General features: G+C 34.9%; 1 protein-coding gene across 1 annotated transcript in view; it reads left to right on the forward strand.

Moving 5' to 3' along the window:
* Positions 1 to 22,856, forward strand: part of BIRC6 (baculoviral IAP repeat containing 6) — a 190,951-nt gene that overhangs the window by 165,733 nt on the left and 2,362 nt on the right. Inside the window, exons 67-73 of the mRNA XM_090281119.1 lie at positions 5,108 to 5,253; positions 6,006 to 6,116; positions 7,382 to 7,599; positions 9,150 to 9,311; positions 11,405 to 11,482; positions 18,197 to 18,385; positions 20,991 to 21,125. Coding sequence (XP_090137245.1) covers positions 5,108 to 5,253; positions 6,006 to 6,116; positions 7,382 to 7,599; positions 9,150 to 9,311; positions 11,405 to 11,482; positions 18,197 to 18,385; positions 20,991 to 21,125 — 1,039 coding nt within the window. The remainder of the gene's footprint in view (positions 1 to 5,107; positions 5,254 to 6,005; positions 6,117 to 7,381; positions 7,600 to 9,149; positions 9,312 to 11,404; positions 11,483 to 18,196; positions 18,386 to 20,990; positions 21,126 to 22,856) is intronic.

The raw sequence follows: 22,856 nt of genomic DNA on the forward strand, positions 1-22,856 counted from the left end.
GGGGACACTTAAATGTCCTTCACTGCTGAATCTCAGGGTGTCTGGTCAGTATGAAGATAGTGAAGAAAGTGATATCAGTGATTGTGAGCAACTGAGCTTCATAAATTCTGACACTAGCAACTAGAAGAGTACTTGAACCTTAAAGTCTCTCCTCATTTGTTAATGATAGTGATGACGGTTCTTAATACCACTGTTGACCGCTGTTCACTTTACATGGTTGAAATATTATTGTTATATTTTATTAAATATTTTAGTACACCATTTGGTTCAGAATATTTTTTTTCTTGTTTTCCTCCTCTAAACCTAGGTGCGTCTTATGGTCAGGTGCATCTAATAGTGCGAAAAATACGGTAGTTATCTAGGGTTTCAGTCAGTTAAGAAATAATTTCAGTTCCAGTCCTCCTACTTTGTTTCCAGTGGAAAAATATTTCCTAGTTGTTCCTCTTTTTCTCTACCTTTCAAAACCTACAAAATGAAAAGAGTGTGATATCCTAGACAAGAAGCATTTGTTGTGACCATATAGTTTTTGTGTGTTTTTTTGTTTGTTTTTTATAATGTCAAACAAGTTCAGCATCAACCTTTTATTTGGTGATGGAGATAGAAATGCCAACATTTATTTTAAAAGTCTTGCCTCAGTTGGATTGCCCCTTGGGCAAGCATATTATTTGAGGCTCCTTCATTGTGCACACTACATTCATTATGTCTTATGATATTTAATCTGACCTAAAAATTACTATGTTTTAGTCTGATCTAGAAATTAAGGCTTTATTTTTAAAGGCTTCTCATATCTCTGTTTTTGAATATTTTCTTGTCTCCTACTGCTTATTAATGATTTCTAAGACAAGGAAGATTTTGTCATCTTTTATTTAAACCACGTTAAGAACCAAAACTGGCAGTTTTATTTGAAAAAAGTTTAAGTAAAAACAAAAGGAAATCTAGAGTTAAAAACTGAGCTTTAACTAATCACCAAAACATTCGTCTTGTAGAGGTCTTCGCCCCATTTACTAGTGCATTTCAGTAATCATTTTCATGTTTTCTGGAGATGTAAGAAGCAAATAATTCTCCATAGTAATATTTTTTAAAAATTCTCTTTACTTTTAATTTCAGTTTGTTGTTCAAACTGTAATTCCTAGCAAAGAGCTTTAGAACTGTGAAGTACAATATGACACACTTTTTTATGGATAAATGTAGAAGCTTCATTCTCCTATAGTTTTAGAATCTTGCTCTAAGATGCTAATTGTTAATAGTTGTGAATCTGGACATTTCAGTATGTAGTCTCCAGATTATTTCTTCAACATAGCTCTGCTTTTTAAATGTTCATTTCAACTGTGTGGAAGTTTTGACTTTAGAATTGGTGCAGGAGTTGAAGTGGTCTTTTTAATGTTCTATTAAGAAAATAGTTATATTAAGCTCCTTTCAGTTTAGAGATAAATAACGAACATAATTCTGATATTTTGTATCTAGTCTTATGAATATCCACCTTTATTTGGGTGATAGTATTAGCAGAGAAAGTTGTTTATAACTGAATGTTGAGTTATGGGTTTTTTCTTTTTGTTTTCTCAAGCAAGTTTTGCCCATTTTGCTCACATCCTAGTTTAGATTGTATGTCACAGAGCCAAAATATTCTTAATTTGTTAGCTGTTTAGTTGGAATTCACAGCATAGTGGAAAATGTTTGCAGATAATTCTGTGCAATGGTAGAAACTTCAGTTGATTCCTCATATTTCTTCAGGGCAGTGATCACAACCAGATTCAACGTATGCACAAAGCAGCGGATACCATGGTAGCGGCCGTCGCTGATTGCTTTTACCATGTTGGATCCATTGTCAGTCTCAAAGACCTACTTCCAGCTAGGTGCCTTGAACTCAAATAGCTTTTCACACAGACTTCAGGATGTGAGCTAAGGTATGGCCTTTTTTCATGAGCTGGGCCTACATTTGGGTTGACAGTAACCTGCAACTACTGTAGAAAAGAGACTGCTGGCTGCAGTTTGGTGTCAGACAATCATCATTAGGCAGGTAGTGTCTGTAACTTCACATATTTGAACTAACCTCCTTTTGGAGATGACTCCTTTTTACCCCCAGGATGTGTTTGCCAAATAGACTATCCACCTAAAAATCTCTCATTAGAACCTGGTTTTAAAGCTCTAAGATATATCAGCTTTATGAGTGAACCATTGTCTTCAATATGAGATGTATATGATTGTTTATTTTACACGTTTGGTGTAAAAAATAATATTTTTAGACTTCTGTGGATTTTTTGCACTATTTCATTTTTTATTTTGCTGTCAAAAAGTCATAGAATTTACCATCCTGATTATTTGCACTATTTGAATAATAGGGATTTCTCCTACTAATCATCTTTCAAAAACTGGAATTAGGAAATTGGTATTCATGAATAGGGCTTGAAATTTCAAATCAGTAGTTTTTCAGGGTTAACTTGCCTTAAATTGCATTGATAACAGTTTACTCTCCATGCTAGAGAGTCTTGTTTCTTCAAGATGAAAATACTTTACTTCTGGAAAAATGAGCTTCACTCCCAATCTTCCTTCTCTGCTGGGCAAGATATATTTCTTTTTAAGTGAAATCTTTATTTGAGAGTACAGTGAATCAGCTGATTGATTTTAGGAAAACCGTCCTTTGAAGTTATAACCGTAACGCTTCTGTTTTCTCAAACTGCTTACTGTTGTTTTCCTGTTATGGTTCAGTGGCCCTGTTACTTAAGAAATTTTTAAGCTCTGGCATAAGATGGAGAATTATTTATAATTGAGGAGAGAGAGTCCCTGTAAGTACAAAGGGGGTACTGTCAAGCAGCTTATACATTTTCCTTGACTGTCAGAGTTTGATACTGATTGTGAATAGCTGTTGTTAAATACAAAAGTTGAGACTGTTTGAGCTTATCTACCAGAATCATATCTTAAGAAAATTTTCAGACTCACTATTAAACTATAGTCTCAAATTTATTTTGTAGCTATAAAAGATGCACTCTTATTTGATTTTAGCAGTAACAGTGTCTGATGTTTCAATTTTAAAACATTCACTGTATTTTCCCTACGCACATATGCAAACATATGTTTATATACACCTACACACCAAGAAGTTGATGATTAAAATGGTATACAGTAGCATATCTAACAAGTGGTTCCTGAGTGGCAAAGGAAAGTTGGCCATGTGTTCTCTGTGACTTCTTATACCTCAAGGAAGATAAGAAGAGAGCCTAGGAGAAAAGGCAGTAACACAGTGACACAGTATGCATCTTCAATTAAATTCATCTTGCCAGATGAGGTAGTATGTTAAAAATATCTGTGGATACCATGAGAGCCAATTCAAAACACATGTATAATACCGTATTTATCTACCCATGCTACCCACTGAGTGGCTCTTAATTTACCTCTTATTTCTGAGCAGATTTTTGTCTTTGTGATAAAGAATAGTTCATTTGATAACATAATAATAGATAACATAATAATTATTTTGTTAAGGACTCTTCTATCTTCTGTCGGTCTTTCATAGTTCTCTAAGGATCCATGCCCATTTTGTGGGTTGGCCAAAAAGTCTGTTTAGTTTTTTCTATGAAATAAAGGACACATTATTCATTTTCACCAATAACTTGATTGATTTGGATATTTTGAATATGTAGGCTGTCTCCTATGTGGCATAATGTTGATTATTCTCAATTAATGTCTTGATTTGATCAACTTCAAATGACGTACCTGGTCATGGAACATCGTCCACCAAGAACTGTCAAGCACAGAACTTCGCAAACCACTATGACACGTTTGATCAGTCACAGCACCTTTTTCATACACTGCACAAATCTTTTTTTGTTTGTTTGTTTCAGTTGCATTTTTACCTTTCTTGAAATAATAAAGCATAGTATGCTGAAAATGTTGTGTATTTTCTTGCATCTTCAATATTAAAATGGCTGCACAAAAATTCACCATTTTTGATGTTTGTTTTTAAAAATGCATGCTGATATGACATTTGTCACAATACAGTCTAACAAAATTGTTTTGAATGAAGTTAAAGACACTTAAGTGCTACTAGAGCCATCTTATGGAAAAAACCAAATTAAATTTTTGGCCAGCCCAATAATAGCTAAGTCTGTTTGCTGCTAGGTATATAACTAGAAAAATAAGTGATGTGTATTATGGATCACATGTTATCATAAATATCTTAAACATGCTTATATATGATTTTCATTTGTTTTAAATTATTAATGAATTAACAAAGATGTTTTTTTTAGTATCTAAGCAGTAGTATAATGATGTTTATTATGTGCTGAGAATTGAAATATAAAAAAGGCAATTGATATTTAGTTACTATTTTCAGTGAGCCTTACAGGGAAATACTACTGCATTCATATAGAATTTTTAAAGAAACGTTTTGATGTCTTATTCACTGAAACCTTGCCATAACACATCCTATTATGGTACACAATTTTATATAAGGTTGGGTACATTTTAGTCCCTGAATAGGGAATAATAGAGGATTATCTTTTAAATGATTATGCCCTAGAACTTAGTGTTTATATTAAGTTTTGGTATATGGAAGCACATTGTATTAAGATATGATAGTGAGCCTCACTTTACGCTGGAATATTTCTTTTCCCCTCCCTGGGATATTAATTAACTGTGAGTGAAATATATCGAGAATAAAATTTAAATGTATATGTGGTCCTTTGATTCCCAAATCTTAGGAGGTGGAATTAGATACCTGTGACTTTTAGGTATAGAAGTGATTTCTTTATTTCTAGGTATTTATAATTACTGTGTTTATTAAGGTGTGGATCCAAGGACATATCAGGTATCTGGGTCTTTTAAGAGTATGACATTTCTACAGAGTTTATCTCTTGTTTATTTTTGCATTTGAGCAGAAAACCTACCCCAAACAGTATTTTTTTATGCTGGCTAGGCATTATTTTATACTTCAAAAGCAATAATAAACCTAATTTAAACTGCCACTGATAATATATCATGTGTATGTCAAATGAAATCCACACTTACCATTTTGATTATTTACCACTGTTATTGATTTACAGGAGTATTTATTTTTCAATCCTGTAATTTTATATTTCCTTCATTTTTTCCATATTAAAATTTCTTTCAGATCTAAAAGGGAAAATGCAAAAACAGGTGTAAAACCAGATGCATCTGATCAAGAACCAGAAGGACTTACTCTTTTGGTACCAGATATCCAAAAGACAGCTGAGATCGTGTATGCAGCTACTACCAGTTTGCGGCAAGCAAATCAAGGTACAGTTCTGTTTCTTTTTTGCTACTTTTCTTTTGCTCAAAGATGTTTCTTCATTTACTTAGTTCCCTCTGTTAATGGTGTTCCTTCTGTTAATGGTGTTCAAGTTCATATACCTAAAAATTTGTTCTATGTCAGGTTTTCAAATTAATTGAGTAATTGTAAAATATTTTATCTACCATGTATGATAGCTAACACTAAATTTAGTAGGCTGAGCATGCATCATAAATTTTTTTTCTGATTGAATTTCATGAAATGTAAAAATGCCATTGTATTAGCAAATAGCACATTAAGACTGGGTGTGAGCCCTGGCTGAAATGGCTAAGTGGGCTGAACCACAGCCAATGAACCAGAAGCTCACCTGTTCAGTTCCCAGTCAGGGCACATGTTTGTGTTGCCAGCCAGGTCTGCAGAAGGGGGCATGTGCTGAGAGATATAAAAAGAACTACTGTGTGTGAGAATTTAGTTAAAATTGATAGTTTCATGTAATAGCAACAGAGGATAAATTATTATGCATTACCTATTTCACGTCTGTTGTGTTTTCCTAAATGGATGAAACCTAATTACCATTTTAAGAATTTAAATTTTAAAGTTCATGAGGTTTTTAGCCCTATTAGTTTATGAAATAGAAAAAAAAATTGTTTCTTAAAATGGTACAGTAGGAAGATGATTGTAAAGAGTTTGTTTATTTTTTTGGAATTTAAACTTTGAACTCTAGAAGTTAATTTTTGTTTTAATCTTCTAAAATTAACAGAAAAAAAACTGGGTGAATATTCAAAGAAGGTGGCTATGAAACCCAAACCTTTATCAGTATTGAAATCACTTGAAGAAAAATATGTGGCTGTTATGAAGAGATTACAGTTTGGTAAGTTGAAATTTTAATCTTCATTTCTTTAGATTTCCCTTCATATTTTTTAATAGTGCTATTGAAATATGTTCTGGTAAATTATAGTTTTTAAAACTTGCTTGAACCATGAATTATTCATTCTCTCTCTCTCTCTCTCTATATATATATATATACACACACACACTTTTTTCTTTTTATATTTTGGAATTCATAGCTACACTTATATTTGGAAATCATGATTCAGTAGAAACCTAGAAAAAACAAAGCCAGATGTCTAACAAAGAGTTGTTTTCTTTTTGTATATCCTGTCCTGGAGGAAGCCAAGACGTGGGATTTTGAACTAACGATGTTACTGTTACTGTTTTAGAATTCCATGAGATTTACCTTTGGAAAATGTAATTACACATATATTTCAACAGTGCCCAGGGTAGAGGAATGGAAATGGAGTTCAAGGGGCCCAATGACTTGAGGCTGGAGCTATCACTTGGGGCCTGGTAGGCCTGGGGTGGGTGTTCCTCCCATCCTGTGACCTTGTTTCTCCTGCTAAGAACTGGGTCTAGGCCACAAATAGAAAACTTCCATAGGATTCTTGAGTGCCTTCACACACCACCTCTGATTTGTCCCAAGAGAGAACAAACAGGCAGCCACACACTGCTGTTTATGACATGGTTTTGAAATCATACTCCATTGCTTCTGCTTTGTTCATTAGAATCAAGTCACTAAGTCTATCCCAGACTAAGGAAACTGAATCAATTTCTACCACAGAGTGTGAAATAATTTGTGAAAATATTTTGAACTACCAAGCTTCTGTTTGGGAAGTAACAAATTTTTCTAGGATTCTTAGAGTAAAGTTTCCTGAAATGTGTTGGAATTAAATATTTTATTGGAGCTTTTGGATTTGGTTCAATTACTGGGTCATACACAGATGTGTATTAATACCTTTTAAAAATATACTGTAGCCCTGCCTGGCTGGAGTGGCTCAGTGAATTGAGCGCTGGCCTGTGAACCAAAGGGTCACTGGTTCGATTCCCAGTCAGGGCACATGCCTGGGTTGCAGGCCAGGTCCCCAGTTGGTGGCGTGCGAGAGACCACCACACATTGATGTTTCCATTACATATTCCATCCATGAAGTAGTAGATGTTAGATAAACATTTATAATTTGCTATTCTTTCACATTGCACTCCTCTCCATTTTGAGTAGAAGGACTAATGATTTATTTGTGATTATTTTTGTCATTATAGTAGTTATCCTTCATTCTGATTCTTTTTTATTTTCCTTTTTAGATACATTTGAGATGGTTTCTGAAGATGAAGATGGGAAGCTGGGTTTTAAAATAAATTACCACTACATGTCTCAGGTGAAAAATGCAAATGATGCAAACAGTGCTGCCAGAGCCCGCCGCCTTGCCCAGGAGGCTGTGACCCTTTCAACCTCACTGCCTCTTTCATCATCTTCTAGTGTGTTCGTGCGCTGTGATGAGGAGCGACTTGACATCATGAAGGTAGAAAAAACAACCTTTTCCATATCACCCTGACTAATTATTCGAACAGTCATACAAAGCACTACAAATAGCATGAATTTTAATAAGTTTAATAAAATTCTCTTGCCCATTTTGGAGGTCAGTGAAAGGAGTCTTTTTCTAATGTTAGTTCAGAATATGTGGATGAGACTGCTACTCACAGTAAAGGTTTAGAGGAAAATACCAAATACTCTCCCTGAGGAAAGGCTAGGTGCAGCCTAGTACAGTTTTAGAGCATAGTGTCAAAGGATTTAATGCTCGTCAGTAGAAAAAGTTACAGGATTTCTTCCTTGTCATTTAAGATACTTCTGTCATGTTTTATGCTATCAGACTTCAAAAATTATTTTTTATTTACCTTTCTGGGAAATTTATGTATTTATAGATTCATAAGATCTGTGAATTTAGTAATGGTAGTACAATAATAAATAACTTGCACCTTATGTTTTTTAACACTGGTGATTTAAAGATTTGGCACCTGCAGGGCACGGCTTTCTTTCCATTTATGATTTAATTCATAGGTTAAATATTCTGTCTTTCTTAGATGACACTGCTGAAGCTATTGACTCATTGATTTGACGAAATTTCTTTTGTTTGCTTGCTCTTTTGATTTGTTTCTTTGGATTTTTTTAAATAGAAATTTTATACACCTATTGGGCCACAGTTCCCTGTTCCCTGTTATAAACAATAGAGCTGATTGGATGGTTGCCTAAGGAATTATGTTATCACTAAATGGACCACACAAATTCAAACTTGTAACTTTGTCTCTTGTTAATCAATAAGCTGTACCTAACATAAGGATCTCAGAATGGAGCCCCAAAGCATAAATCTGTTACACAAAGGGAGACTCTAGTGCCACTTGCTTCCACACACAGCTTTTTAAAACCAGAGGCTTTGCTGCTTCTGCCTTACACAGTGAAGATCTGTTGATTGGTTCCAACAAAATTTGTTAAATAATGCTGACACTGTTGGGTTCTCTGCTATTTTTTGGACTATCAAATATCGTAAGGGAAATACCTACTGATCTCTCAAAACCATTTTGTCATAAATTATCACATTAGAACTTTCATTCCTGTTACCTGCTTCTGTCATCCCAGAGAAAAATATTAAAACTAAGTTATTTTAAAAACACAATAACTTATCTGGAGAGTTAAAGTAGAAAATTAACCATATATATACCTTTGGGATATGATAATAAATGTACCTAGAATCTCAAATTGTTGAAAATGCTATAGAGAACATTATGAAGGAAAGCTTTCAGGAAAAAGTAACTTAATATTTTAAAAGGTATTTGATGTTAAGGTAAGCTTTCCTGTTGCCAGTAAAGCATCTGTCTTTTAATAGTTCACTTTTTATCAAAACCAAGTCATTTGATCTGAATTTAAAACCATGTCTTAGTCCTGTATTCATTTTTAACACATTCTAGTAGCGACATATAAAGGATGTCAGAAGGTGGTTTTTATTTCATGTTGGATTGTGTTTTTCTGCATAACAGTGTTGAATAGTAACACAGACTTTTTGTGTGTGCATATTAGGTTCTGATAACTGGTCCAGCAGATACCCCTTATGCAAATGGCTGCTTTGAGTTTGATGTCTATTTTCCTCAAGATTATCCCAGCTCACCCCCGCTTGTGAATTTAGAAACAACTGGTGGTCATAGTGTGCGATTCAATCCAAACCTTTATAATGATGGCAAGGTAATGTAATTAGTTTTTTGTTTCTAGTGCCAAAATGTTGTAACCAAAGCTTCTTTGAAATCGGAACAAAAATTTTGTCTCAGCTACCTTATTTCCAGAGCACACAGCTTTCTTCATGCTTCTCTTCCCTATATGCAAAGATTAGTTTCAGGAATGAGAGAGAAGGAACCGAAAGGGGCAGAAACACAACAGTGTTAAGAAGCACTTACAGTCTTACGTCACTGAGGGACAAACGTATTTCACACAGTCCATGGCCAATGGTGAGCTCTCTCCAATCTGGAGATGGTGGAGCCAGATGTCTGTTTTTGCCTCTTACTTTTCTTTCCGTATCTCCAGTTGCAGGCAGCCACTTCATAAGTGCCTGGAGGTAGATGAATGGCAAAAGCATGGTGCGCTCATCTGTGTTCCTTTTCCGTGCATCATAACTACCCAGTTTTTCTGTGATACATATAACTGTGAACTTTATGTTAAAATGGTTTATATTTTCTTATAAATAGGAAGATTCATTTCTGTCCCCCTGCCCAATAGTTGACAAACAGGTAAAATAAAAATTATTTCACATGGCAATAAAACCTTCTAAAATTTGGTTCAGAAGAATATTCATCACTTTTCAAAGTAATTTTGAACAGTTAGATAAAATTTTAACAGTAAATTCCATGCTGAGAGTATTTAATGTTTGAAAATCACTAGAAGGTCAGAAAACTGTTACAGACTTCACAAGCAGATGCTACTTTGATGATGTGAGAACAGCCAAGTGCTTGGTGCTGACTGGTATATTAAAGGCGGCCCCACTTTTCTCTTCATTCTGCCTTCCTATTTGCAAAAGGTATAGTCACTTCAGATCTGGGCTTGTAAGTTTTATTTTGTCTTCATCATAAACTCATGTTATAAAACTGGAATTTTGGGGGCGGGGCATGTTTATTACAGATTTAACTAGAAGTAGACCTACTTTCTTTGGGAAAGCAAAGAATGGATACAGGTCTTTTATAACGGAGCAGAGAAGAGGAAATAGCAATGCTGACTTTACTTGAGAGACTGGAACCTGAATAGAATTTAAGTGTAAAATGTTAAAATTTACCTAAGAAATTACTTTCTTAAGACTTAGTGGTATAGGGAAGAAGATTAGGGTTTGAGAGTCCAGGATCCTTAAATATAGTGTTTTTTGTTACAAGATTTAACCTTGAGTTCTTTAGGGATAAGGATACCTGCCGTTGGTAGTCACAGGGATGCTCTAAAAATCAAGTGGGATGGTATGTCTGACAGTACTTTAGTAATACACAAAACTGTTCAGGTACAAGTCTTTTAAAATTATTAATGAAATTACCCGCTAAATGAACCATTGTATTTTGCATTACTGCTTTCATAGAGCAGTGAGAGAATAGCTGTAGGTGGACTGTTGCTTTTTTAGGAACTGCTTATTTTCCAAATCTGTTGCCCATTATACGAAACTATTTGTTTATAAAAACAGATAAAATGTCCCTGGTTCTCTTTTTTTTTTTTCCCAGAGTGACCTGTTGACCTGTGTTTGTCAGATAATTTGAGTTCCTTCTTGCTATCTGAGTGAACAAGTATATCATGTGTCTTCAAGTTTGATCCTCCAGATCCTTTTATGGCATCTGTGAGGTCCTCTACTTTCCACCTTCATGTTTGTGTGAGGCCAGATTTTATCCATACACTTCAATCAGAATAATATATTGGAACAGACTGAATGCAGAGGCAAATATGAAGTCAAGATCTCTTATGTTATGCCCAATTTTCAAACTTCAAAAAATTTTGTAGGAGATTTTTTAAAAAATCATTGATTTGTTTTTGGTTTGGTAAAGAGTTGTTTTTTATTTAAAAATATGTTATTTATATTAATGTGTAGTAAGTATTGATGCATTGTTTGTTATGACGGAATTATAATGTCACAAAGATTTGGATCACATCTGAAGATGCCAGTTTGTTTTAACAGACTGACCCCTTAGGGTTTTGATAGGGAACATAAAACTGAAATATTTAGACATGATAGCATTTCATTTTTACTTTTAATTGTGACAATTTTAAAAAGCATTCCTTTCAGTTTTGTTCATGCCCTTCTCATTATTTCTCAGGTTTGTTTAAGCATCTTAAATACGTGGCATGGAAGACCAGAGGAGAAGTGGAACCCTCAGACCTCAAGCTTTTTGCAAGTAAACAAAATTTTCTGACAGTTTCACTTAGAAAATGCAAAACTACTTAGGTTTCAAAAAAAAATTTTAGTGTATAAGAATAAACATAATAAACTAATCAAACAGAAAATAGATTTATAGGAAATAAATAGTACATAATTTATAGTTGAGCATTTAATACAATGGAGTCTCAGCATATCTGGAGTTTAGGATAAGTTTGGACATAGACAAAAGTTACGTTTTTGTCAAAATTGCCTATTAAAAAGTTCCAAAGTTGCTGTTAAAGTACACTATGATGCAACAAGATAAGACAGATTATCCCATCTCCCCGTCACTAGAGGCCTTAAGTTCATGTGAGTAGACTTTAATAGACTACTAATGTTATCTGTCTCTATGATATAATTCTATAATCTAGTTAATAAAGAGATTCATTTGAGGCTCAGAAGTACTGTCTCAAATTTTATAATCTCAATTTTATAAGTTAATTTCCACAAACCACTTGAACACATAAAATAAAAGATGTTATAAATATTCTACCAAATGTTTTTTGCTGATGCTTTATCTTAATAGTTCAGAATCCTGGCACAGACATGGACAAGTAAGCATATTAATGATATGAATTAACTTTGTTGCTTGTTCATTAAGGAGACAGAAACACATCATTGTTGCTACAAAATAGTTTAAAGTCACATACACAGTTTGGTGATTAAGAAAGACCACCAGTTATCCCCAGGTAAGGTTCTTAACGCTTTGAGTTCCAATGTCGCTGTGAGCGACGCTGACAAATTTTCCTAAGAGTGCCAGTGTCGCTCTCAGTGGCTCTTTTTTCGATGGCTATAAATGTAAGTAACAGTGGGATAATTCGTATTTTATGTTTTATTCTCTTTTTTTGTACCTCAGGTTATATATTGATATAACTTTTTCTCAGGTTGATCCAAATTTCTAATTACGCATGTCACTCAAAGGATTAAAGTCGACCTACCCTGAAAAGATTCTTTTCCTACATCCTTACTTTAAATTAGGTTAAGGAAGATATGAAAAATAATTTTTTAGGCTGTTACTTGTGTTTGATTCTCTGAAAATACCTGACAGCATCCTATAAAATAGAGAAGTAGGACTAGACTATAATCTTTTCCCTTTTGCCACTGTGGAGACCAAGAAAAAAAAAAAAGGTCATGTGATTTGTGCAAACTAACTGAAAAAGTTAATAGGATATTTCTCCAAGTAACTACTCACTCTTTCTGAAATAATTGTGTCAATTCTACTTCAAAAAAGACCCTTACAATAGTTCTTCTACATACCTGTTACTTTTGTCAGCATCAGCTAAGCTTATGAGTCTTACTGTGAAAGGAAACTCAGGGATAGCCTATTTTTCATTAAGTAAATTAGACTTACCTGAGAATTGGAATCAATTTTGAATTTTAATTGAATTTAGGTAGTTTTAAAAATATATTTACATTTAATTTTCAGTTTTCTAGTTTAAAATTTGAGTTGCTTTTAACTTTGATCTTGCCTATATATCTGTAAAATAAACTTATACTCAAGTGTACGTCTGACAAGCATTGAACCTTAACTACCCACACATAAAAATGATATTTTCTATATACTCCCTTAAGTTTTTTTTTGTCATAGTTCATACTTGTAATTTATAAATATAGGTAAATTATTTGTATGCTTCTCTGTTCCCTTAACATTATAGGGCATATCCTTTTTAAAATATTTCAGTCATTATTATTTTTTAGTTTTATAAATAATGTTACATAATTATGTGACTTTATATATATAATTTTTAAAGATTTTATTTTATTTATTTTTTAAGAGGGGAGAAGGGAGGGAGAAAGAGAGGGAGAGAAACATTAGTGTGTGGTTGTCTCTTATGCCCCTAGCTGGGGACCTGGCCCGCAACCCAGGCATGTGCCCTGACTGAGAATCGAACCTGCAACCTTTTGGTTCTCAGGCCGGCACTCAGTCCACTGAGCAACACCAGCCAGGGCAACTTTCCTTATATTTTATGTAGTTTCCTGAATCTGGGTTTCCAGAATCATGATGAAATTGACTTGGTCTGGAGCAAGGAGTGGCTGTATCTTTTCTGTGGCAAGAGTGAATAGCCTTATCTTCCTCCAGATCTTAGGGAGAAGTCTTTCTTCAGTCCTTTCCATTCAGGATGATGTTAGCTATGGGTTTTTCATAAATTTCCTTCATCATTTCCCTTTACCTCTGGTTTGTTGCATAATTTTAACATGAATTAGTAGACTACAGAGTCTCAAGAAAAATTAATTTCTCTTTAGAGTTTGAGACCTAAAGCTGTTTTACTCTTCTATTTATCACACATGCACAAAGGATAAAAGTACTTCTGCTAGAGTGAAAATCTTCCACAAAAGTTTTTGAAGGTTAAATATAATTAGAAAGATTCCCACAATATTTTGAGCAGTGATAATCATTATTAGAATGGTTTAGTGTCTTTGTAATGAGACTTAAAAGAATACTGTATTAAAATAATCACATTTTTTAGTTTTATGCTATACATATCTAGCTGTAACCTAGTAATCATCTTGATTATTTCATAATTTAAAATCAAGTTGTATTATTCATTAGAACTACAGTATTCCCTCACTTATCATGGGTATTACGTTCTAGACTCCCTTCCCCCTGCCCCCCCGTGAAGTAGGAACCTTACATTATTTTTAGTATTAATATATATTTTAAGGCTTTATAAACCCTTCCCACACACTTATAAACCATTCCCAGTCCATTATTAACCTTTCCCACTCTCTTATTAACCTTTTCCACACTTTTATAAACACTGCTTATGTTCTTAAACATTTTCTACACTCTTAAACCTACGTAACCTTAACAACATACATGTACAGTACCGCAAAATCTCGTGATACAGCGAAAAATACGCGATAAATAAGTATAATATTTTTTAAAATCCCATGATACAGTGAGGCCACGATAAGTGAACTGCAATATAGAGAGGGACTACTGTATTACATTTTATCAGTAGCACCAAATTTTGACATTGCTATGTACCTGGTTTTTAATGTTGCTATAGTGCATAAAATTCCTTGTGAATAGTTTGTTCCAGTTTGGAATTTAACAAAGATGTCTTATGCAAGAGGACTTAAACATATTTAATGGTTCAGATAATCAACCATTTAAAAATGGTTATGAATGTTAAATATATACTACCATTTTTCTTAAAATGGAAGGTTCTGGAAATCAGCTACTGATCACAGTCCTACTTAATAGTGGATTTTTCCACAGAGGCAGGTAGGTACCTACTGTTTTGAAAGGCTTAGGCATTTTATTAATTAAAATTGTTTCTTTTCCTCACCTCAAAGATAATGTTATTTTGTATTATAGTTTCTTATTGTAATTTAATATTTTGGATTGTATCCTCTGTACTTTCCTGTGTTTGAAATATCTAAAATAACAAATGTTAATACACTGCAAGTATAAATAATTAAGTCCCTGACATTACATGAAAACAAAGGAAATTGGAAGTTAGTAATTCCTAATGGGAGTGGGGGCGGGTAGGAGGAGAAATGTGGCAAACTGGTGGGTATTTTAAAGATAAGAGAAGGTTAATAGATGGATAATGGTAAGACTATGATGACCTAATAATACATAAAATTGTAGGAGACAAGATTGCTGACTAGTTGAGTGGCCTGATAGAAGACCATACAATAGGGTTAAATTTTTTGTTTTGACAGAGACGGTGGTAGGAGGCTGTTACATGGGTCTTGATTTAGTCAGTTCTTGAACAAATTACACTGAGAACTTCTTGCAGTTCTGTGGATGCTAATGTGACGATGCAGAGGAGAGGGATAGTGAATTCAGCCTATTAATAAAAGTAACTCTCGACTTCATAAAATTATCAAAGAATTGACTAAGAATCAGTGAACCTATGTTGTGGAAAGAAATATTTTCTGTTTATTATTAAGTTAACTTAGGTATAATCATATGTAGTAATATACTGTGCTATGTAGTAGGTGCTTTTCTGTTATTACTGAATTATTTCGAGCTCATATTCTAAGAAATTACCTTAGCCACATGTAGCTATGATAAATATTATTCTTTTGCTTGAATCCAGGTAAATCTTTTAATTACGTTTTGTTGATCAAAATAGAACTCATGCTAACTGCTTTAGAGCAGAATTGATTTTTTGTTTTACCTTCTTTGCTATCTTCTGGATGCATGCTGTTATTTTTACTCCAAGGAAGAATAGCTACTTTGTATTAATTAAACTTATGAGCACTGCTACTTTAACCCCCCCACCCCCCCAAAAAAAAGTTTATTTAATTCTCACAGTCATCCTATAATGTAAGCAGGTGTTACGTCCATTTTACAGATGACCAAAAAATAAGTGCTGAGGGAATAAATTGCTCTGACTGCTGTGGTCTGTGACTTCAGGTATATACATTGTTTCTCAAAATTAGATAAATCCTATTATTTTTGAATATTGAAAGTCAGATCCTTTTTAAAAAGAGGAGTTCGTCTTTCCAAGGATATGCTAATTTACTGTTTCTTTTATGCCCAATGTTTTGTAGGCTACAATAAAGTGTGCTGTAAAAAATAAAATAACCCAACAGGTCATATAATCCAAGGCTCCAGAAATTCCATAAAATGAATAATTATGAATAGTAGAGTTCACTGAAGAAAAATTAAGTGGCATTTATATATTTCCACAAAATACATGTTTAAGAGTAAATAGAAACCCTGGCCTGGGTAGCTCAGTTGGTTAGAACGTCATCCTGATATGCCAATGTTCGAGTTAGATCCACAGTCAAGGCACATATAAGAATCAACCAGTGAATGCACGAATAAGTGGAACAGCAAATCAGATGTGTGTTTGTGTGTCTCTCTCCCCCCCTTCCTCTCCATCTCTAAAATCAGTAAATAAAATTTTTAAAAATAAATGCAGTGTGTTACCCAATGATAAAAGAACCCATGTTATAAATTATTCTTTGAATTCCAAGAAATATGATATCTTATTATCAAATGCAAACTTTATAGTCCAGTGTATTTCTTTTAGCAGAGAGTATGTTATACTCAAATTTATTTATTAAATGTAATTTTCTGTGTTCTATATATAAAACATCCATTCTTTATGTTTCCTTTATTTGGTTTAGCTGATTTAAACCAAATAGTCTTTGAATCTGAAATTTAAATTGTTTCCGTCTACAACTGCTTGAGATTTATAAAACTATTTTGTCTCAAAGGAGGTGAGGTTAAATAAATAAACTCCATCCTTTATTACAAATTTGTGAAAATTTTTTAATTTAAATTCTTTCTCTGCCTTTGTTGAAAATAGCTATTACGGCCCTGGTCAGTGTGGCTCAGCTGGTTGGAGCATTGTACTGTCCACCAAAAGGTTGTGGGTTCGATTCCCTGTCAAGACACATACCTGGGTTGTGGGTTCAATCCCCAGTCAGTGAGCTTATAAGAGGCAACCCGTCGGTGTTTCTCTCCCCTTCTCTCTACCCTTCCCCCAAACGCCCTCTCACCCCCACTTCCTCTCTCTGTAAAAGCAATGAAAACATCTCAGGTGATGATTTTTTTTTTTTAAGGAAAAATGGTGATTATGTCCTACTATTATTAATAGAAAAGGAAGAGTAATTAAAAGGGAAGTGGAAAGGAAATAATAACTATGCACTGGAAGGTTATTTCAGGAGTTTCAGATTTGAGGTAGCGGAAAGTATATAGCCAGAGAAAATCACTTAACTTCAATGATATATTTAGTTTCAAAAAATTTAAAAAATGAGATTTTTGCCTCAAAATTATACAGGTTAAATTTCTTTGACCTTGGCCTTAATAACATGGTCACTCTAGGTCATCTTTAACCTTATTTTTTCTTTGGTCATATTTTTTAAGTTCAAGTTCCCATTTTTTAAATTTTCTAAGAAAATATATCTCGACTTCTAAGATGCATATCCTTGATGTAGTTTAATTATTTTTCCTAATGAAAGGCCAGTTGCTCTTAGTCTATTTTAATTTATGAAGCAGGCAAATGATACCTAATGTTTCTCTGCCTCCAAAGCTGTTATATTAGCTAGTCATACAGTTATATTAGTTAGCAATATTATATTATTAGCTAAGTGAGCTCTCTAAACATTGATTAGACCTAGAGAAACAGGCCCAAGCAAGCCTTGTCTTTTATAAGCGGAGATCAGGAGTGGTCTTAGAACAATGCATCTTGCCAATGAGAGTTTTCAGTAATAAGGTTTTTGTGATACTGTGAAAGTAATATTCCTTGGGATAAAAAGGAAGACTGCCTTGTGCATTGTTTTCCTTACAAGTGAATATTGTTAAGAGTGCATGCTTAGCTTTATGGTCTTTTAAAAGTAAGGATAGGACAACTGTAATAGAAAAACAATAAATAATTTTTTTATTAAGTATAAGGATAGTTTTAGCACAATAATGTTTAAATTGGTATATGATATTTATAAACCTGTTTTTTAGCAGTTTTAGAAAATAAAATCTTCATGTTTTTTTTTCAGGGATTCAAGGATATAAAATATAAGATATATAAATATTATATAAGACTATCCATTTTAATGTTGCTTTAATAATAAAGTATTTCAGTGATATAATTATTAACATCAATTTTATGGTGATAATAATACGTATGTGGAAACATACTAAAAGGAACTCCTAGTTGATAAAGCAAGATATCAGTTTACTGGTAGTCAAAACTTCCCATTATAACATTTTTAATTCTTTGTTCCTCAGGTATTGGTGTCTGTTCAGTCTCTTATATTAGTAGCTGAGCCTTATTTTAATGAACCAGGATATGAACGGTCTAGAGGCACCCCCAGTGGCACACAGAGTTCTCGGGAATATGATGGAAACATCCGACAAGCCACAGTCAAGTGGGCAATGCTGGAACAAATCAGAAACCCTTCACCGTGCTTTAAAGAGGTATGTTCAATAAAATTAGTGGAGTACTTTATCAAAGACATTATAGAATACAGATTATTAGAATTGTATTTATGGTAAACTAAATGTACTATATAGTTTTTAATCATAAAAAATCAGTAATAATGTAGTATAGATGAATTTTAAAACCACTTCCTTAAAGACATCTGACTACATTTTGGGACAGTTATTAGTTCTTTATATTTGATAGTTGCAATTCTACTAGGAAAGTGTCGAAATATGTTACTAAAGTATTCCTCAAAATTTGTTTCTTTATTCAAGATAGTTTTAATTCTGTGTTTTTTTTAAGACTTTATTTATTTATTTTTAGAGAGAGGAGAGGGAGGGAGAAAGAGAGCGAGAGAAACATCGATGTGTGAGATCTACGTCATTCAGTTGCCTCTCGCACGCTCTCAACTGGGGGCCTGGCCCGCAACCCAAGCATGTGCCCTGACTGGGAATCAAACTGGTTACCTTTCAGCTCCAGGCCAGCACTCAATCCACTGAGCCACACCAGCCAGGGCCAAGATACTTTCTAAATTAGTCTTATAAATAAAAACTTTACCCTTATAGTAGTATCTGTGTTTGAACGTTGAAGAAAAGACTTGGGACTTTGTGAATTTCTGAACCAATCTTGATATTCTCAAGTGCTTTATTTTCCACATCCTGAAGTGTGGCTTTTTTCCTGTGGTTAGTTGTCTCTCCTTGGTCTGCCTAAAATGTGATTGTATATTTCACCTGCCATGTCACGTGACTTCATCACATCTTACTTTAACTGTGTCATGAAACCTTTTTCTTTATTAAAATTATTTCCCTTGATCATCAGTTTCTTATATTGTGCTAGAAACTCAATATTTTAGAGGGAAACTTGGCATACATACCTGACAGAAAGTCGATCTCTTCTATAACAAAGCAAATGTTATTTGTGACTGCTATGTGGCATCATACCTGAGTCCTCCTCTTCATCAAATACCATTGCTGAATATGCTCTGAGGGAATACAAAAAGAATATTTAATAATTTAAAAAATAATTTAATTCAATAATTCAAAGAGAAATATTTTATACTTTGTTATTACTAAATGAATTTGCATTTTGAATGATTAAGTTGGGTAATTTATTTTCACAAATCTATTTACCTTGAAAGACTGTGGGAAATAATTTTTTCTAATTATAGGAAAATACGCATTTCTTTGTGCTCTTAATCATAATATTCTATTCTTTTTCAAGCTTGTGTTTCGTAAGTAATTTATTTTACAGCCATATTGAATGTCAGCTGTTATTAGGCACTGCACTATGCTACTCAGAACTCAAGGAGAAACGAAATTCCATTTCTTCCCTCAAAAACTTGTATTCTTCCTGTTTGTAAATAAATTAATTTCTTCAGTGCCCCTAAGACTCAGATAATGAATCCAGATATATAAACTACTTGACAAGTCCACTAAAATGTATAATGTCATCTCAGAGTTAACACTGTGTAAAACTGAACTCCTGATTCTTCTTTCCCTCTCTCCGTGAAAGCACCATCACCTAAGCCCAAAGCCTTAACCTCCTGTGACTTCATTCTTTTCCTCACAGGTCACATGCAATTGACAAATTCTGTGGTGAAGACCATTTTTACTGTGGTCAGCATATTCCAGGCCACCATTACTTCTTGCTTAGACTGTGGAAGTAGTTTTCTAACTAATTTCCTGCTTCCACTTTTGTCCCTCTACAATGATTCTCCAAACATAATCAGATCATCTCACTACAATGACTTCCCATGGTGCGAAGACGAAACCCCAGAGTCTTTACCATGGCCTACAAAGCCCTGCTTTGGCCACTGTCTGTCTGTTACATTGTGAGGGGTGGAGCCTTAGGGATTCATCAGTCCAGGGCAACCCATTTCACCACGTGTGGTGCTGTATGTGGGGAGGGGTCTGAGAGGGAACAATACCACTTGCTCAGCACTCTCCCCTTTTCCAGGCCCCTCTCCCACTTCCCATATGGGACTGGCGCCTCTCTAGCTGCTGCCCTGGCCCTGGTTCCCAGAGTGGGTGGATCTGGGGACATTCTAGGACCATGGGGGCCCTCTAGACACACAAAATTTGCTGAGAGACGGGCAGTTCTTCTTCCTCCGCCCCAGCCCCCACTGGTTTTCAGTCAGAAGCAATGAGGCTTTATTGCCACCGGTGCTGGAACCGTGAGCTGTGCGGTCTGGTCTGGTGCTGGGAGCGCTCCCCAGGTGTTCCTCCCGACTTTTTTTAATGTGTGACTGTGCTTTCCGCTGTCACCACTGCCGCCTAAACACTATGCCCTCTCTGCCCCTCCTACCTGTCTGGATGAGTATTTCTTGTTTATGTCTTTGTTTGTTGGACTTCCATGCAGTTTGATTTTCTGGAACTTCCGGTTGTCTCTAGTTTTGAGGTAGTTCTATTCCTTCTTAGTTGTGGAGGGAGACTCTCAGTGTGTCTTTGTAGGTCTTCATCTTGGCCGGAAGTCATAAATTGAGTTCTGTGGAGAGGAAAACATTGCAGTGCTTTTAAATGTCATTTCTTTGTAATGCTCCATACTTTGTCTTTTAAATCTGACCTGAACATGTTTTGTTTCCGTGCTTGTTTATCCTTAAAGGTTATACACAAACATTTTTACTTGAAAAGAGTGGAGATCATGGCCCAGTGTGAGGAGTGGATTGCCGACATTCAGCAGTACAGCAGTGATAAGCGAGTAGGCAGGACGATGTCCCACCATGCGGCAGCTCTCAAGGTGAGTAAGCCACCTAACCGGAGCCCCAGTGGTTGCTTCAGAAGAAGGGTTGTGTATTCACCGACAGAACCATGGCCACCTGAAGGCAAAGTGGGGTAGGGAATCAAAGAAACATAAAATTTATTTTAAGTTCAGAGGTCCAAATTGCTACCTAGAAGTCTATAGAAAAGATGTTCATTTCAGGTACGAATCAGCAGTTCCTAAAAAATGAGTGAATGAATGAATGAATGAATGAATGAATGAATGAAAAGGAAGGAAAGAAGATAGATACAGAGGTTGAGCCAACAGTTTTATCGAGTTGAAGGTGGTGACAACAAAATGTACTCTGTGAATGACGTTTTTAATTCCTGTCGCTTTTTCCTAGGCTGCTTGCCTTCTACAGTTTTATTACTTGGAGTAGTGAGGGAGGTGGTAGCTGTAGAGCCTCTGACCTCTGCCTGGTGGGAGCGGCTGTGCTACAGACCTGCGCTGGGGGAGGCGGGCCGTTTTCTCCATCTCGGGCGCTCACCAAGTGGAGCTGTGCCGGAGATGTGCGCTCCCTGCCTGCAGCACCTGTTCTTTCCCCGGTTTCCCTCCCTCCTTCTACCTTCAGTTTTTCCCTCTACTGGCTCCTTTCCTTTTAACTTTTCAGATTTCAAGTTTTAAAACTTTTAAACAGAAAACTATTTTCCTCTTTTAACACTTGCGTCCTCAAAGCTAGTTTTATTTTTGCCCCATATAAAACTTTTTATTCCGCTTTTCACCTGCTCGTATAGCTCACTTGCATTCCATTTTCAGCTTGAATTTCTCTTCATAGAAGCCTGCCATACTTTTAAATTAGGTGATTTTAGTATAAGCATTTCTAACACTGTCTGCCTGCCTATTAAAACACTCGTAGCACTGTTGTGATGTTTGTCTTTTCTACTGTACTTTTCATCTGGAGATGCTCCTGGCTCCTCCTCACACTCTTTAATTCTTTCAGTGTATTTTTTCTTTCCCCTTCTCTTGAATGATTGTATATGTGAAGGCATAGATCCTTGGGCTATTTTATTCTCTCTCATTGTATTTACACCCTGGACTTTGACCATTTACTTTTTTTTTTTGTTTTTTGTTTGTTTTTCTTTAAAATTTTATTTATTTACTTCTATAGGGAGATGGAGAGAAACATGCAAGAGGTACATCAATCGGTTACCTCTCATGCACCCCCAACTGGGGTCCTGCCCCTCTACCCAGGCATGTGCCCTGACTGGGAATTGAACCAGCAGCCTTTCGATTTGCAGCACTCAATCCACTGAGCCACAGCAGCTAGGGCAGCCATTTACTTTTTAATAGTGACTTTTCAAACTATTTTCTGCTCTTTGCTTCCTCAGGATGATATTACTGGCATTTTTTCTTAGATGCCCTATCATTACTTCATTAAAGGTCTGAAATTAGAACTTATGTTCGCTGTGATTAGGTTTTCTAACTTTCTCTATTTACTTAATTTTAGACCATTTTTTCTCTGCCTTACAATCTTTAGATGTTATTTAACTCCTCCTTCATTGAGGATACCTGATCAGTACTAATACCATCGCCTTCTGAAGGGGATACCACCTGCTCGCCCCCATTTCTATCCAGTTCCCACAGCTTAGTCTGTTTGACTTCCTTGCACCTGGTTGTTATGCTTCTCCTTCAGTTCTTTCTCTAGTGCAATATAGTTCTTTCTGTTGTTCTTCCACAAACATCTGTTTACATGTTACACAAAACCTCAGT

The sequence above is a fragment of the Furipterus horrens genome, unplaced genomic scaffold (genome assembly GCF_987537825.1).
Source record: "Furipterus horrens unplaced genomic scaffold, mFurHor1.1.pri manual_scaffold_6, whole genome shotgun sequence".
Lineage (NCBI taxonomy): Eukaryota > Metazoa > Chordata > Mammalia > Chiroptera > Furipteridae > Furipterus > Furipterus horrens.